Source organism: Brachyhypopomus gauderio, chromosome 1, assembly GCF_052324685.1.
Source record: "Brachyhypopomus gauderio isolate BG-103 chromosome 1, BGAUD_0.2, whole genome shotgun sequence".
In the NCBI taxonomy this organism is placed as follows: Eukaryota; Metazoa; Chordata; class Actinopteri; order Gymnotiformes; family Hypopomidae; genus Brachyhypopomus; species Brachyhypopomus gauderio.
In genome coordinates this window covers 11,278,945-11,295,729 of record NC_135211.1, presented here as the reverse complement: position 1 = coordinate 11,295,729, position 16,785 = coordinate 11,278,945, and the positions used below count along the sequence as shown (strand labels likewise).

Genomic DNA, 16,785 nt, shown 5'->3' with positions numbered 1-16,785 from the left:
CCTGTTTTAGATGTCAACACGTTCGTTTTCGTCTCTCGGAAGTCTGCGCACGTGGCTTCAGACAAGCCCGAAAATGTGAGCGCCACGGGGTTGAACAGATTGCTCCTCCAGTCGAAGTGACGTGCTTAAACGCCCGTGACGCGCCTAAATAGACAATCAGCACTGCTGTAGTGACATATTTTGTATAATTTAGCTTTAAAATGTTTAATCAAAGAAACTAGATGTAGTCTGAATAAAACTGTTTTCTTCGACAAAATGTCATAAATATGTTGGGTTGGGTTTTTATTAACTACTGATGATCTCCTGTGATTCAGGGAGTGACTGCAGTGTAGTTAGTAAAACATTCCACTGTAGTACGCAGTTTCCAAAGAAAGAAACGGGACCTTTTGTACAGAGGTCCCACATCAGCTGTGCAAGCAAAATGCTTCTGAAGTAAACGGATTTTTAAAACGCACTTTGTTGGTTGCACAGCTGATTTTGTCTGAAATGACCGATTTCTCTGAAAACATTGTTTACTGCACTTCCATTTTTACCTTTATATATTGATATTTGAATGTCATTAGCACACTGGCCACATTTCAGATGGAGATTGTATTGCATCACTTCTACTTTTCTGGAAAGGTGAATCAATAAACAAACATTCCGACATATGTGAACTGACTTTTTTGTGAACCATTGCGATAGTGTCATCTGGTGTTTCATTGGCAAAGACCTAAAGAATTATTAGGCACCTACCGTTGATATAAGATCTGGTATAAAATTGCGACGTTTTGCATAAACAGTTGCCAACCATGTGACAAACTGCACAGACCTGGAAGAACACGCTTCCTGTAATGCAACACAGCTTTGCGTTTAGCTCGGCAGCATCGCAGCCTCTCCGCGGCGAACCGCGCTCGCGGGCTCACGTGCACGACATTCTGAACGGATAGAGCGACGTCGCGCGCGTCGTGCACGAGGCTACGGGAAGCGGCTGAGATAGCCGTGATGGAAATGCCAAGTTAGCTAGCTAGCTAACCAAGTCATCAAACATCTTACTTCAGTGAGATTAAAAAATAACGCCCGTCTCTTGTTAGATCTCGATGATTTTAAGAGGTATGTATTTACCAGATTTTTTCCAAATATGGTCAGATAACAAAACAGGTAAGTTAGCAAACTAACGTTAGCTAGTGAGGTTAGCCAAGCTAACGTTGCTAGTCAGCTAACTAACCGGCTAGATCCAACTTTCCAAGCAGCAAGCTGGGAGGGAGGAAGCAGTAGATATCTGGGACAGTGCACTTGATTCGTCCGATGTTCCTGAGATAACAGCCCGAAAGCCCAGAGTACCACAGAAACTAAGGTAGATACGTGACTGTTGTGTTTTAAACTCCTTCATCATAAAGGTTGCGTTAGCTGCCTTCCTGAGTGAAGACATGAAACTGTTCTGGGGTCGTTGCGTTATTGCTGAAATAACGTACCCAACTAACTAATCACCAATTCAGCCTCAGTTTATATTACTCAAAGTTGACAACTAAAGTATTGTCCAAGTTATTACATGCCTTTTCACTCGCAGGCGAGGAGAGGCAGGGCACCGTTTGAACCACCACAGTAACGAGTTTCCCCATGACTGCATTAATCACATCAGTATCGGGAAGTCATAAATAATGGTGGCAGCGCAATATCAGATTTTTCCCCCATTTCCGCATTTACTATGTGCCAAATCACGATTGCAAGCATAAATGCGTGCATGTATACATAAAATGGAGATTATAGAAAAGAAAACCAGTTTCACATTCCGTTTTGTATGTTTTGTGCTTATTTCAGATGAGTAGTAACGGGAGTAAGAGAGCCCCATCAACAGCAACACAACGTCTTAAACAGGACTACCTCAGAATCAAGAAAGACCCAGTGCCTTACGTCTGTGCTGAACCACTGGCCTCTAACATTTTAGAATGGTAATACACCACCTTACTGAAGGTCTTCGACCACATCTTGTCACATCCGGCTGACTTGAGTTGAAGGTTTATCGTGTCTGTTTTGCCTTACCAAACTCCTAAAAATCTAGCCAAAGGTTTGATGATTGAAATGGTGTAAACTATCTTTAATAGATAGAAACTGAGCCAGTTTATGCCTTTAAAATTTTCAAAATGTGCCATATTTCCTGATCTAGGCACTATGTGGTTCGGGGACCGGAGAAAACGCCATATGAAGGTGAATTTTTAAATTATGTATTTGATAGTCATTCATGTCATTTGCAGTCTTTACTCAATTCCAGAAATACTAGGTATCTAGCTTAATTTGAGATTTTTTCACCATTATTTCTTCAAGGGGGTTACTATCATGGAAAATTGATATTTCCACGTGAATTTCCCTTCAAACCACCTAGTATTTACATGATTACTCCAAATGGTAGATTCAAGTGCAATACAAGGTAAGACTTTTACCCAAATAACAGACATATAACTATTATGTCTTATTTTAGTTAAGCCAGCTCTTCATTGCTCATGGCACTTTGGTGTTTTGGTTTTTCCAGGTTATGTCTTTCCATTACTGACTTCCACCCGGACACATGGAATCCTGCCTGGTCGGTCTCCACCATTCTGACGGGGCTGTTGAGTTTTATGGTGGAGAAAGGCCCCACACTTGGAAGCATCGAGACATCTGAGTACACAGTGAGTGCAGTTGTTCACACCACCTTGTCAAAGCTGGTAGAAGCTTGCAGAGAGAAAAGATTTACCAATATTTGTAAGCTGTTTAAACATTGAGTGCTTTTGCAATGTGTAATGTTTTAAGGAAATGAGCAGGTACTTTCAGCTAAGTGTTTACGTATTCTAAAGTTCTGAGCAATGGTTCTTTTTTGTTTCTTTCCCAGAAAAGACAGTTATCTGCACAAAGCCTGGCTTTCAACTTGAAGGACAAAACCTTTTGTGAACTGTTTCCATATGTTGCTGATGTAGGTACTGAAACACAGAACTGTCAGTCAGAACCTTTACCCATCATAGGTGTGGCAGACAGTAATTCTGCTCCTGTTAACTGAAGAAATAATGACCTGCCTTTCCTCTCCATGTAGCTGTGAAGGTGTCTGTTAAGGACGCATGTCCTTGCCTGCATTTAGGAAACCTGCCCTGGTTTATGCAGCTGTGTCTGCCACAGTACTTGAGCTTTAACTCCTCTGTTGCAGGAGATCAAGCAGAAGCTCAGGACTCAGGAGGAGGTCGGTTCGCGACCACAGGCCCTCCCGCTTCCAGACGTGGTTCCAGATGGGCACCAGGGCCACTTCGGACTCCCAGCCCTGAACGGGCACGTGCCTGTAGGGGTAGCGCTAGCTCCACCGCCCCTCGCCCTGCAGCAGGCCAACCGCAACCATGGACTCCTTGGAGGAGCTCTGGCAAATTTCTTTGTAATCGTTGGCTTTGCTGCCTTCGCGTACACGGTGAAATACGTGCTTCGAAGCATAGCCCAGGAATGAGGTAAGACCGACTGGGACCGGGACCAGTTGGAGCTCCCATGCTGGCCAGTAAAAACTGCAAGGACTCACGAATGCGATCATCCCTTATAAGCAGCTGAACAATATCAGGGAGCCTGTGAAATTAGTGCACAACAATAACGGTGATGGAAGATGGAAGTTTTTTCTGAACACACTTCACAATCTCCAGCGGACGTAAGAGAACTTGGCACATGGTCACTTGTTTGAAAACATTACCATGGAGACGGTGTACTCTCATGCCCAAATACCTGAGGCAATGTTCCCTGATCAGTCATGTTACAGAAAAAAAGACCAGTGTTCTGCCATTTTTATTATACTTTTTATAACCACAGACCAATATGAATTGAATTATCTGTTCCCACCAGAACTCCATGTATTTTATGGTGTGTCTTGTCTGTCTCCATGTAGCCTTCCACTGTTTTGACATAACAGTTCACCACTATTAATGATGCTTGCATGGCAGATCTCTCTGTAAACACCAAATTCTTTCTGTTGTGTGATTTGCTTGGAGGTTAAGTGTTAAAGTGGGTTTGTTTTTAATAGAGCTTTGCAAAGCCCTCTTTTTGTATTTATTTATTTTTTATGCAGCCATTATCTGTTATATTATGGCTAGTTGCTTAGAATTTATTCTGTGTGTAACATTATCGAAAGAGATGTGGGAGGTAAAAAGTTCTATTAATAAATGGTTTAAAATCCAGATCTTCACAAACTTGTGTTTAAAATATCCATTTTGCCTATTTAGTTTTTAAATGCAGGAATCCATATCGGCAAATTAGCCTTTGCACTCTGAATACAATTTGATCAGTTTCATAGTTTAATAAAGAAAATTCTCATTCTTAAAAATGTAGTATGCATCATGTGTGTGTGTGTGTGTGTGTGTGTGTGTGTGTGTGTGTGTGTGTGCGTGCGTGCGTGTGCGTGCATATATATACACACACATGTATATACATACAATATTTGTAGATGTGATCAGAAGGAATGTGGCATTCCCGCCTGTAATGATACTAGTCACGCCTGCTAGAAATATTTAGCCTTTTCCCAGAATGTATATTTTGGACTTCTACCCTGTTCATTTTAGAAGTAGACATGTCAGGAAATTAAATCATCATATTAAAGTAAGTTATGATTACAGACACTAAACGTTTTGCCCAGTAAAAGCAGCATGTAAAAATGCATCTTGTAAACACTTCTCTTCACTGAATAAATGCTTCTATAATAGTATATGAGATGACTAAAGGACATGTGCGACTAACCACTCCGACCATATCTCCCCTTGGATAAAGATTAGTGACCAATTAAATCTGCACCTGTCTGATTTATTACAACTCCCATGCTAAGCTTAATATAGCATTAGTTCCACACACAATATTGAGACGTGTGTTTTATTTTAAACATGTCTACAGTTGATAAGATTGATTGATGTTATGTATTATTAGGTTGGGGTATATTTGCATTTTAGAGGTTTGTAACATGTAATTTCATTCTATGAGACTTTTTGCCTCCTTTTGATATTTGCACTAGTCAGTTGCGTGACAAACAGTGTTTAGAGCAACGAGCAAAGAGATTCCGGTGAAGGATGTTTGCGGGTATTTTCCAGTTATAAGGGTTGCATAACATTCCGTCTCGGTTCACGTTACAAAACGAGGGGGTAGGGGTGGGGGTGTTGCGCGCATGCGCCGTTCTACGGACAGGAAGCTTGACTCAAGCAGCTGATAATCGGACTTGTGATGTTCCGGTGAGGGGAGCTGGCGTCTGTTATGTTGTTTTTTAGAACTTATTTATTTTAAGTATTACGAATTCGGATATTAAAATAACGTTCGGTTAACTTACCTCCGTGGTCGCCAAACTACATTTTTGGTACTAATCGTCGTTTGTTTCGACTGGTTTTCTAGGCTTCTCCTGAGGGCCGGTTCCATGTTGAAAGACACCTATGCTAGCAGTGTTAGCTAGCTAGCTAACAATGAAGGCCTAACCCGAAACCTGTGGGATTTAAACCTCGCTGAACTGGTCCATGAAACGAGGACAAAGATACTCGGGTATACCTGCCTCTGGCACGACTAAAACGCTGTTCTGTTGATGTATATTGCCTGGTACAGATTTATTTAACGTATGGCAGCAACATATCGTGTGTGCTTGTGGCTATTTGGAGCGCCGTGTGTTAGAGGAAACGGCGGCTAACACTAGCCCGCTGTGGACGGTAGAGTGGCGGAGTGCGACATCGGCACATTACTAGTGGTTGAGTTTCATGTATGTCTACCTAAGAATGAAGGGCTCGTCTAGGTCTTTGGTGGTGGACGTGAATAGGAGCAGATCGTCCTGTTCTTTAGGACAGGGTGGAGCTATTTGGTAGTTACAGTAAACACTACGCTTAAAGTTGATGCACGTCGTTTAGTTCTGGGAAGGAGCGGTGTGAAGGGGAAATATGGGGGAAATGTTCCGAAAGTGTTTCAAAGCCTACATTTGTAATTGTGAGAGTCGGTGACTTTTGTTTTACTTGCAAATTGCGAACAATGTGTGGTGGTTTTTGTTTGTTTACGCTACGGAATTTCTGAATTTAGTTTGCTCCACGGAATTTCTGAAATTTGCAGAATGAATAGATTAAGAGTGTACAGTTGAACGCTGCATGCAGTGAGAAATTATGTTGAGTGCATTTCAAGTGCTCGCGTTACCCCCTCACAATGGACCATTCTGTAATTTAAATATTCATTGATTTGAAGAGAATTTAGCATTCATGTGCTAAATTGCATTACACGTTTACTTCATAGTGGTCATACTCAAATATTGGTGGGTTTTTGAGCATGGAGTGGGAAATGATATTGACCTGTGCATTTCAGTAAATCTCGTTCTTTGTAACTGTATTGACTTCCACGGCTATTAAATGGCAGACGTCTTCTGACTCCCCCTCCCCTGTGTTCATCCCAGGCATGGCCTCCCAGCTGCAGGTCTTCTCTCCTCCGTCCGTGTCTTCCAGTGCCTTTTGCCGGGTGAAAAAGATGAAGGTGGAGAGCTGTGCGTGGGATGCCAGCGAGGCCTATGGCTCCGGGGGCCAGAGCTACAGTTTCAACCCTGCGCCAGCCCTCCCGTTCAGCACCTCTGGCCTGGTCTTCCCCCCAGCCTCTCGATGCCAGGTGGTGGTCCGTGCTGCGGACAGCACCGGGAGTGTCCCACAGGCCTCGGCCCGCCGCACCTCACACGCCGCCCAGCACTCCGACTCCCACGCCACCCGCAGCCACAGGTTCGGGGTGAAGCGTAAGCACGGCGAGGTGGAGAGAGCAGTGGAGGGCGGTAGTGGTAGTGGCAGCGTGCAGATCCTGGAGGAGCTGTCGGCACCGGCCTTCTCCGCCCGCGCGGCCGGCGGCAACACAGCCCAGTCCATCCCCCACTCCGCACCCACCACTAAGAGCAGCAGCTCCAACTGTGAAGGCGACTACCAGCTGGTCCAGCATGAGATTCTTTGCTCAGTATCCAGCAGCTACGAGGTGCTGGAGTTCCTTGGTCGCGGTACATTCGGGCAAGTGGCCAAGTGCTGGAAAAGGGGCACCAATGAAATTGTGGCCATCAAAATCCTGAAGAACCATCCTTCATATGCACGTCAAGGACAGATAGAGGTAGAGCAGTGTTTCCCAGGCCTGGAATTCCTCTGCACGACTGATTTGCACACACTTTCTAAACACGTGGAACAAATAATCTAATTCCAGTCTGCTAAATAGCAAATCTGTCCTTACTTGTTCAGTTGAACACAAGCACAAGAACTCTATAATGTGAAGGGATACATTGCTGTTAGGATTGGGAAATGTAGGAGAATATGACATCCTTAAGAATTAAATTGTATCACCAGTAATTATTACTTGCAACTAACTGATTGTGTTGAATGGATGCACTGGATTGTTACTTTTAACAGTGGCTCTGTGTATATGTGTGTATCTCAAATCCACTGTGTGGGGTTCTGTTCCTAAATCCCCTTCTCCTCTAGGTGAGCATCCTGAACCGGCTCAGTGCAGAGAATGCGGATGAGTTCAACTTCGTCCGCTCCTACGAGTGCTTCCAGCACAAGGGCCACACGTGCCTGGTGTTCGAGATGCTGGAGCAGAACCTGTACGACTTCCTGAAGCACAGCAAGTTCAGCCCACTGCCGCTTCGCCACATCCGACCCGTTCTACAGCAGGTGGCCACGGCGCTCATGAAGCTGAAGAGCCTGGGCCTGATCCACGCCGACCTCAAGCCCGAGAACATCATGCTGGTGGACCCGGTCAGGCAGCCGTACCGCGTCAAGGTCATCGACTTCGGCTCCGCCAGCCACGTCTCCAAGGCGGTGTGCTCCACCTACCTGCAGTCCAGATACTACCGGTGAGGAAGAGGTTTGGGCATGGGCGAGTCGCCTGTGTGGCTGACACAGTTTGCATTGTATAGTATTTGGCCTGCATACATTCACCCTGATGTTAGATTCTTATAATCACTTTGATCAATTACGAAGATTCTGCCGTGTTATTTTTGTATTATTATGTAGCTGTATAATTTCTAAATTTAATATTCTTAGTTTGTAATTTAAGTCCTTGCCAAATTCTTTCATAGCTAGTCAGTATCTTGTGTAGTTGGGAGCATGTAACTGTATTGTATCTTATGCCTGTTGTGCTTTGTTTGTTTCTTCTCCTTTTTCAATCCACAGTGCTCCCGAGATCATACTTGGTCTGCCGTTCTGCGAAGCCATCGACATGTGGTCACTGGGCTGTGTGATCGCGGAGCTCTTCCTTGGTTGGCCACTGTATCCCGGAGCCTCCGAGTATGACCAGGTCTGGGCACCCAGTTACGTCAATGGGCATCATGCTTTCTGATCTGGGGAATAATAATCCCAGTTCAGTGGTTTTGCGCAGTCACACTGGATGTGCTGGAGACTTTTATGTCCTCTCCCCCCCAGATCCGGTACATTTCTCAGACACAGGGCCTGCCGGCAGAGTATCTGCTCAGCGCCGGCACCAAGACCAGCCGCTTCTTCCACAGAGGGCCAGACTCCAGCTATCCACTGTGGAGGCTCAAGGTGGGCGTAACTTGTCTTTGTGGTGTAACTTGTCTTTGAATTAGTTGGCAAATTGATGCAAAGTCTTGTAGAGAGAATGCGATTATCCAGCTCTCTGTTGTCGTTTTGTCACTGCGTAACATTCCGTACTCAATATTACGTAATGTCCACTCACGCGTATGACTCTTTTTTTTCCTTTAACAGACACCAGCGGAGCATGAAGCAGAGATGGGCATCAAGTCCAAAGAGGCACGAAAGTACATCTTCAACTGCCTGGATGACATGATGCAGGTATTCCAAACTCACTCTGTCCGAAAGCTGCACGAACTGTATATCCACACGTCAGGTTCCCCTCTGTGACCTTCCCCTTTGACGGATCCTCTTCCAGGTCAACCTGTCCTCTCACTTGGAGGGCACGGACATGCTGGCAGAGAAGGCGGACCGGCGGGAGTTCATCGACCTTTTGAAGAGGATGCTCCGTCTGGACGCTGATAAGAGAATCACGCCCACCAAGACCCTGGGTCACCCCTTCGTCACCATGTGTCATCTGCTGGACTTCCCGCACAGTTCACAGTAAGGACTCGAGGGAGATGCTTGGCTGGGGGGGTATTGTGACAGAACCACACATGGTGAAATGGCCCCATTTCTTTTTGTGTGTGCACACAAGTCCGATAACTATCTTTATATACCCACGTGAAAGTGAAAGATGGTTAATTGATGTTTGTTTGTTTGTTTGTTTCAGTGTGAAGTCTTGCTTCCAGAACATGGAGTTGTGTAAGCGGAGGAGCAGTAGCTATGACAACAACAAGGCCCTCTTTGCTGCTAATACTGTTCCCAGCACTGCAGGCAACCTGACCGTGACCTTCAGCAGCCAGCTCAACCAGAACAACCAGGTGCACATCACCTGCTGATCTGGAATCTGATTGTTCCTCCATAAGCACCTACTGTGGAGTATCGAGTGCTCTAAAGCAGAGCTGATCTGGAACCAGTGGACCTGATCTGTGGATCTCTATAAATACGGGTCTTGTGTTTAGTATTCTGGCAGTGATGAGATTAGATGCCATGTGGTGGTGCTTCTTCTCTGTGTGCGTACATGAATGAGAGTAGCTTTTGTCTACAATTCTTGATGCAAGATTCTAAATTGTCCTCCTCTCAGGTTCCCTCAGCTGCAGGAACAGTTCCTCTCCTCAACTACCAGCCAGCCCTTTATCAGCAGGCCACCATCAACATCCCCGGGCTGGCCCAGTCCAGCCTGCCCCTACAGAGCCGCCCGCCTCAGCTGTGTGGCCAGACAGAACCCTTCCAACAGACCCTCATAGTCTGCCCGCCCACCACCATACAGGGTAAGGAGACCCAAGGAGCGCCGGGTTCAATCGGATCGTTTTTGCTGGGGCTGTAATAGCTTGGGCCTTATAATAGATACTGAGGTTCACACGATGTTTGGTCTTGGGAGGCGTTCCTTAAGCCTGTTCGCAGACACACACACACCAAAAATATCTGCTTCCGCTTCTGATGAGCTTGATTAGCTTACATGATGAATGGGGTTATTTTTTGTCATCTTCCTTTCTAGAAGCTTTACTGAGATACTTTTTGTGCCTGAGATGAAGTGCGTTCTTGTTTTCTTGAAGGTCTTCCATCTTCCAGTAAGGCCTCCAGCTATCCAGTAAGAATGGAAAATGGTGTTCCTGTTGTCCAGCAGGGTCAGAATGCACAGCCTCTCCAACTACAAGCAGGCATGCTCACCCAGGTAAGGCTGCGTGAGTGCGCACACACACACACACACACGTGCACATCTCTCGCCGTCCAGCAGCCTGACGGTCGACGTCTAACTCCAAACCCTCTGAATCACTGCGGTTTTTGCTGATGAGGTGGTGGGAAGAAAGGTGGATGTCGCTGGCAGTGGCGCGACTGCTGATGACAGCGCCACCTTGTGGCCTTCAAGCCTGTTTGGGACCTCTTCTTCTAACCTGCCCCTGCTTTTGCCTTTCCCTCCCCACCCCTCCATGGGGGAACCTCCTCCGCAGGGCTCCTGCACGCCGCTGATGGTTGCCACCTTGCACCCCCAGGCGGCGGGCGTGCCCTCTCAGTGCCCGCTGCCCCTGGCACTGGGCTGTGGGGCAGGAAGGCCATCCCTTCTGGAGCAGACAGCCACGGTGCTGGTAAAGAGACCCACCCAGGATCTGACGCACTAACAGTCCTCCATCCTGCCCTCCCCTCCTCCCTGCTCCCATGGTGTTTGCTACACCCCCATTCATTCTACAGCTCTCTTGGTTTCTTGTTCTTCTGCTCTCCTAGCTTTCTTGTACTGGTATTTCTTTCTCTTTCATTTTGTCTTTTTTGCCCTCACCAGTTAACTCTCATGCATGCTCTTTCACTTTCATTCTTTCATTCTCTCTTTTTCACTTTATTTCTCTCACATTCTCTTTCACATTCTTTGATTCTCTCTCCCCTCCTCCATTCTCTCACATTCTTTCATATTCTCATTTTCTCTCTCTCTCATCCCCCCATCCTCCACTCTCTCTCAGTGCAGGTCTGCTCCATGGGACGCATGTGCCGACTCGCCCGTTCTACTGCTTGCAGCTTCTCGTTACCAAGTGCCCCTCCCCCATCCCCCCTGCCCCCTGTTTTCCTCCTCCTCTTCCTCCCAGGGGAGGAAGCTCACCTCGCCTTTCCCCGCAGCTCAGTAAGCCCTCTTCTCTCCGTCACAGACCTGTCTGCCCACAGGTCTTCCAGTCTCATCTCCATTGGCGTAGACTCTTCCACACAGACTGCCCTCTGAAGATGGTCTTTTTCACAGTCGTCCTTTTCCAGCGTTTTAACGGCTAGTGCTTCTCCAACAGCTCCACGGACTTTGACCACGCGCTCTCTCCCCCTCCCCCATGCTCCCTTTTCCCCTATGAAATGCTTGCAGAAGGTTTTTGCACGGCGTGTTGGCCTTGGCTTTTAAACATTAACAACGTGAGCCTGCGCTTCTGCAAAGCCCTGGGCTGGTTTTGTTATTCTTGTTTTCTTCCACAGAATAGCAGCGTTGTTGTACTGTGGCAGAGTTTGGCCTGTGCTTGTCTGAGTGGAGCTGTGCTCATACTGCCTGTGTGTGTTGAGCATGCTGGTTGAGGGACCCATTCATACTGTTGTTGACCGTGCCGTGTTCATTCTTCTTCACCCGATCCTTCATTTGGGCCCCAACGTGCAGTTCCTCTTGCAGAGAGTCTCAGTGATAACCAGAAATATACATTTTCAGACAGTTAAAGAATAATGTTTTCCTTATTGGTTCGGCATTGGAAGTGGTTTGGCATCTGCATAATGTGTGTGTGTGTGTGTGTGTGTGTGTGTGTGTGTGTGTGTGTGTGTGTGTGTGTGTGTGTGTGTCCACAGCAGGCTTGGCAGACGGGCACACAGCAGATTCTCCTCCCCTCGGCCTGGCCACAGGTCCCGGGCGTGGCTGTGCACGGCGTGGGCGCTGCGACTGCCCTCACAGACTCGCCCCTGGATCCCATCCTTTCAGACGGCTCTACGCAGCAGACCCCCGCCTGGAGGTGAGGCGCATGTGGGGGGAAACGCACGCCGTTGGCCTTTTCTTCTGCAATAGGGCCACAGCTGAGAGCCCAGTTGGAGTGTGTGGACTCTGATGTAGGAGAGAGAGTGAGTTCTGCTTCTGGATGCCTGGCGGGCCAGAGCAGGAAATGGTGCGGGCAGACGGCGTTTGAAGGGGACGGGATCATTCTTGCTCTAAATATTTTCTCACTTGAGAAGAGATGCACTGGTTGGATAGTGTTGACCTTAGTTGACCCTAGTGTTTGAAGTCACTGGGCTAGCTAAGCAGTCTGATGTCACTGCTTTTTAGGATTATTTTATGGGAAGCTCTTGCTGAAGGCCCAGGTCTTTTATTATTATTATTGAGGAGCAACATCAAATTACAATAATGGGATAATTTTGCATACAATACCACACTATCACACAGTTTAAAAATAAACAATGTTCCATTAAAGAACATATTACATTAAAAATAGGTTAGTCAGTCAGCAGTCAATAATGTAAGCAAGTTAAAGTAAGAGGAGGGTTCAGGTCTGATGGTTTGTTTGTCTCTCTAGGGCCTCCCACAGTTCAGTTTTGCAGCAGAACCCTCATGTTCTCGACTCCACTCACTCCCTCGGACACGGAGGGTCCGGTGCCACTCGATCATCCCAGAGCAAGAAGACCAAGCCTCGCACTGGGTACTGCCCCAATGAGACTGGTTCCCCTCCTCACTCTAGCATCTCCCTAACAAGCCAGGCAACAAATGAGATGAAATATGAGTGGTTCTTGCGTAGAATTCACACTAGCTTGGAGTAAGAATTCATGCCTCATGCTCATTGGCTCTCTTGATTTATTGCAGTGGTCTTTCCTTCAGCGCTGCCTTCTCCCAACCAATAGTCATCTCCGACACACCTAGCCCGGCCATCAGTGTCATCACCATCCACAGCGACTCCGATGATGAGGACGAGAGGAAGTTCCATCCTGCCAGGTGAGGTCACTTCCCACCATGATGACTACAGAATGTTTTTCCTTTCTCTCTCCTTTGAACATGTCTTAATGTTGGCTGTGAAGTCAGCATGTGCTGGGTGTGTAAATGACGTACCTTGTGCTTCACTTTAAAAGCTGCATTGTTTTTGACCACGGTAGCTGTGGGCCCAGTCAGAGAACCAACGTCATCAGCTGTGTGACGGTGCATGACTCTGACTCCTCCAGCGCTAGCCCCCTGACCCCCCGGCCCCGGAATGGGCCCCTGTTAACTCAGCACTCCCGGCTGGCAAAAACCCTCGCGATTGTTGCCCCTTCGGTGAAAACGCAGCCAGGGGGGCCCTCGTTGTCGGCCAGAGTACCTGCCGGTGAGAGTTTAGCATAGCCAAGCTAGCGCAGTAACCCTTTTTGCTCGTTGTAAACCAGAGTAGTCATCTCTGCTGCAGTGTTGGAGTCCTGACTCTGTTACGGATGTGCGCAGGAGTACCACAGAGTTCCTACATCAAGCCTAAGAGGGCGGCCACGCGGCAGCCGTGCAGTTCAGGGGAGAGTGTCGCTCATCAGGAGCCCAGCAGGTCCCAACCACTTAACCTCAGTCAGGTGAGCTCAAGACTTCGTGTGATGAAGAGCATTCAAGGTTTATGCAGTAATCGCTCTTCCTCTCGTCCTGTAAATCCACATAGGTGCAGGAGCTTTCCTTGTCGTATGTGTAATTACACAGGGCATGAAGTAATCGCTATTCAGTAATCGTGGACCTTAAGAATAAGCATTTTACATCAGTTGAGATTGACTGAATGAGTGACGTGTATTAGTGGAACTGAACGATGCCTTTTTGTTTCCTACAGACTGGGGTCTCATCATCTCAAGACCACACCAGTGGCCCCTCACTGCGCCGACAGCAGACGTACCCGCCTCCTTCTTCCCAGTACCGCCTCCAGGAGGCTTTGCCATTCACCAGCGCCCCCAGCCTGTACACCTACCCCGCCTCCGCCGCGCTGGCCTCTGCCTCCCACACCATGGAACAGCTCCTTGTCCAAGGCTCCTCCCCTTCCATACATGTCCCGCCCACCAGTCACTATGCAACCAGTCTTATCCCCAAAGACTCGGTGGGTGGTGTGGTACACGGATTGCCCACCCACTACCAGCAGCATTTCCCCACCCACCCCTATGTTGGCACAAATACCAGCACCACTAGAGGAGGCGGAGCTTATGGAGGCTTTCAGCTCAGTCCTAGGAGAGTTGCTCAGTATCCGTACATATGAGATACGCCAGAGAAGGGACTGGGGCCCTTACCATGTAGGACCACATCCTCAGACTTTACTCTCCATAGACTTGCCATTGAAACTGCTGCGACATTAACTATTTAATTGAACTATTTTAGATTTTTTTTTTTCTTTCTTTTTTTTATGGTTGATATTTAGAAATATTATATTTTACCAGTCTCTGTTTGTATCCTTACTTCGGAAAGTCCTCCTCCCGGACCTCTGCTATTTGTTAGGGTTATGTTTAATTTCTTAGCACAAGAAATGTGGTGACGTGGTGTTTAGAAATGACATTCTTTAGCAATAGAGAAACACTATTGAAATGCTGACAGGCAGGGACACCAGAGGGCAGGCCTAGCACGCCCCCTGCAGGTCTCTGTGTGTAATACTAAAACCTCCACACTAATCCTCTAATCCACTTTTGACCCCTTTAGACCCCTTTTAGTCTTGTTTTAATGTTTTGTGTGTGTTTTGTGGTTTTTTTTAAATCTATCATTTTAAATTATGTTCCATCATGTTGGCTTTTAATTTACTAAAAGATCTGTATTGAAGTGACTGAAAAGCTTGGAGGGGAAAAAGGAAAAAAAAAAAAAGCAGACGTATGTACGTAGCCACCCGTGGCTTCATTATTTAAGTCGTGTTAGCTAAATCAAAGACAAGGTAGAATCGTAGGACATGTGTTGAACGTAAACTGATAGAAATCAGATGATTTATTGGTTTTGTCTAGAGTTGTTTTTATCTTGGTGGAGTCCATTAATTGCTCTTGGAGGGGGAAAAAAACTGTGATCATGTCAAAGCCAATGGATATGTACTTACTAGAGTAACCCTCTGCCTTTTTCGCTCAAGGCATCGGGAGGACAGCGGTCACATTCTGTCGATTTGTTTCCTGAATTGACGTGCTGTTAAGGTTTTTTTTGTGCTGTTAGGAGTAGAAGTAACTTTGCAAAATGAGCTACTTGACACCAAAACAAACAAATGGACCTGTCCAACATCAGGGTTCAGTGGCGGTGAACTTTTGAGCACTTTTTGATGTCATAATGCAGATGATCTGTGATGACCCAGTACTGGTTTGGTGTAAACCCCTTTTGCAAGTTAGTTTTCTTTGCTCAAAAGCACACTGGCTGAACTATATAGTCTTTCTTCTTCTACTCTAAATAAGATAATGTGCCTTGACGTTCTTCCTCTGGCCGTTTGGCAGTGCTTTTTGAAGTCAAGAGTACATTCTCTCATCGACCATGGAAAGTACTGTATGCATTTTGTAATGTCGAATTATGAAAGTACATTAAAATGCCTCCGTTGTAATACCATCAAATAAACAACAGTTCCATTTCGCTTGTCCTCTTTAGTGCTTAAAATACACAAGTGATCATCTTTATATTAGAACTCCCGGTTCTGCTCTGGGTTTTGACCCTCTGTTAACTTCCTGCCAGACTGAACGCAATTTAAGGAAAAATGTCTGGATCTGCAAGCAACAAGACAAACATAAATTAGACACACAGTTTTTTAACCAAGTCATTTTGTCCTATGTATCATTAACTCTTATATATATCTAGCTGCAGTAGTACCATGTCCAGTTGCTTTAGAGCAGTGGTTCCCAAAGTGGGGGGCGCGTCCCCTAGGTTGGGCGCGGAGCTTGGAAGTAAAACGTGCACATGTGTCAATAGGGGGGGCACAAAAATATTCTCATCTACTAAAGTGGGGCACGGCAGAAAAAGTTTGGAAACCACTGCTTTAGAGTATCGTCAACATTCACTGCTTCTTTTTTGTCACCTTGCACGTGGTTTGGTAGATGTTCAAAGTTGGCATTTTGATTGTACCCAACAAGAGTGTCTTCTTGGCTGCTGTGTTTTGAATATGGGCCCATTTTGACTCCTATACCAGGGATACATAAAGTTACCTGCTACACCCAGCAAACTGGATGGCAGTCTGTATTATTATCTAGGCTGGGACAAACTCCAAGCCAGGAACAAGCCTCAGTTCTGTAGTGTGGAGCAGGTGTCGTCCCCTGCTGGAGCCTAGCGGTGGAGCCTTACCCACCCAGAGTGTGGAGTCCCTGCGGGCTCTCCAATGTGTTTCGCAGCTGGGCCAGCCTATTGCTGAGGTGCAGGATAGCGTCGTTTCTTTGCTCCGTGTAGCGGTTGAGCTGGGCTCGCATGCTGTCGACCGAGGCCTGGTCCTGCTGCCTGCTCTTGAATAGCTCCTGCCTCATCTGGTTCAGCGTGTCCAGACATGACCTGACCTGCCAGGGCTCCTGAAACTAAACCAGCGTGAAAGGAAAACATCTCATTAACTGTCTGTCTCCATTGTCAGTATCGCTGAGTCACCGGGTAGGGGACTGCAGCACTCCAGACGATTCATAACGGGTTCTTTGTGGGAAACTAATATTTATACTGGACAGTAATCCTGAAATCGAGACGTGTGTCTCACCTGTTGTTTACAACGCTAGTTATTAAATAATTGGGATCAATCTTGTATCTTCCACCAGCTGGTCCAGCCTGTCTCTCTCAGTCAAGAGCTGCTTCAGTTCTTTTTTCAGAGCCTGCAAG

General features: G+C 46.6%; 3 protein-coding genes across 14 annotated transcripts in view; all 3 read left to right on the top strand.

Annotated features, from left to right (window-relative positions):
- acap3b (ArfGAP with coiled-coil, ankyrin repeat and PH domains 3b) overlaps nt 1–648 on the top strand; it is a 50,510-nt gene extending 49,862 nt beyond the window's left edge. For both annotated transcript variants that reach the window (XR_013126749.1, XM_076994341.1), the window contains one exon: nt 11–648. Coding sequence is in view for 1 of the 2 variants with exons in the window: in XM_076994341.1 (XP_076850456.1) it covers nt 11–79 (69 nt within the window). In the remaining variant the exon portion in view is untranslated. The remainder of the gene's footprint in view (nt 1–10) is intronic.
- Nucleotides 649–798: 150 nt separating this feature from the next.
- On the top strand, nt 799–4,160 carry LOC143500629 (ubiquitin-conjugating enzyme E2 J2-like). 4 transcript variants are annotated; one of them, XM_076994730.1, is made up of 8 exons: nt 799–1,092; nt 1,233–1,336; nt 1,801–1,931; nt 2,147–2,187; nt 2,305–2,407; nt 2,510–2,648; nt 2,849–2,929; nt 3,158–4,160. In XM_076994730.1, the coding sequence occupies exons 3-8, from the start codon at nt 1,801–1,803 to the stop codon at nt 3,443–3,445; spliced, it is 783 nt and encodes a 260-aa protein (XP_076850845.1). In that variant the 5' UTR covers nt 799–1,092; nt 1,233–1,336; the 3' UTR covers nt 3,446–4,160. The 4 variants fall into 4 exon arrangements, with proteins under 4 accessions (XP_076850845.1, XP_076850853.1, XP_076850863.1 ...); XM_076994738.1 differs by having other exon boundaries at nt 1,230–1,336; XM_076994723.1 differs by lacking the exon at nt 1,233–1,336 and having other exon boundaries at nt 801–1,092.
- A 953-nt stretch (nt 4,161–5,113) lies between these two features.
- On the top strand, nt 5,114–14,873 carry hipk1b (homeodomain interacting protein kinase 1b). 8 transcript variants are annotated; one of them, XM_076994140.1, is made up of 18 exons: nt 5,114–5,198; nt 5,356–5,499; nt 6,386–7,071; nt 7,437–7,810; nt 8,130–8,253; nt 8,379–8,498; nt 8,682–8,768; nt 8,866–9,050; nt 9,220–9,370; nt 9,634–9,820; nt 10,106–10,224; nt 10,502–10,636; nt 11,856–12,013; nt 12,569–12,691; nt 12,853–12,981; nt 13,116–13,345; nt 13,459–13,577; nt 13,823–14,873. In XM_076994140.1, exons 2-18 carry the CDS (start codon nt 5,475–5,477, stop codon nt 14,237–14,239), a joined length of 3,369 nt encoding a protein of 1,122 aa, XP_076850255.1. In that variant the 5' UTR covers nt 5,114–5,198; nt 5,356–5,474; the 3' UTR covers nt 14,240–14,873. The 8 variants fall into 8 exon arrangements, with proteins under 8 accessions (XP_076850255.1, XP_076850265.1, XP_076850137.1 ...); XM_076994150.1 differs by having other exon boundaries at nt 11,853–12,013; nt 13,140–13,345; XM_076994022.1 differs by having other exon boundaries at nt 11,853–12,013.
- Nucleotides 14,874–16,785: the final 1,912 nt, after the last annotated feature.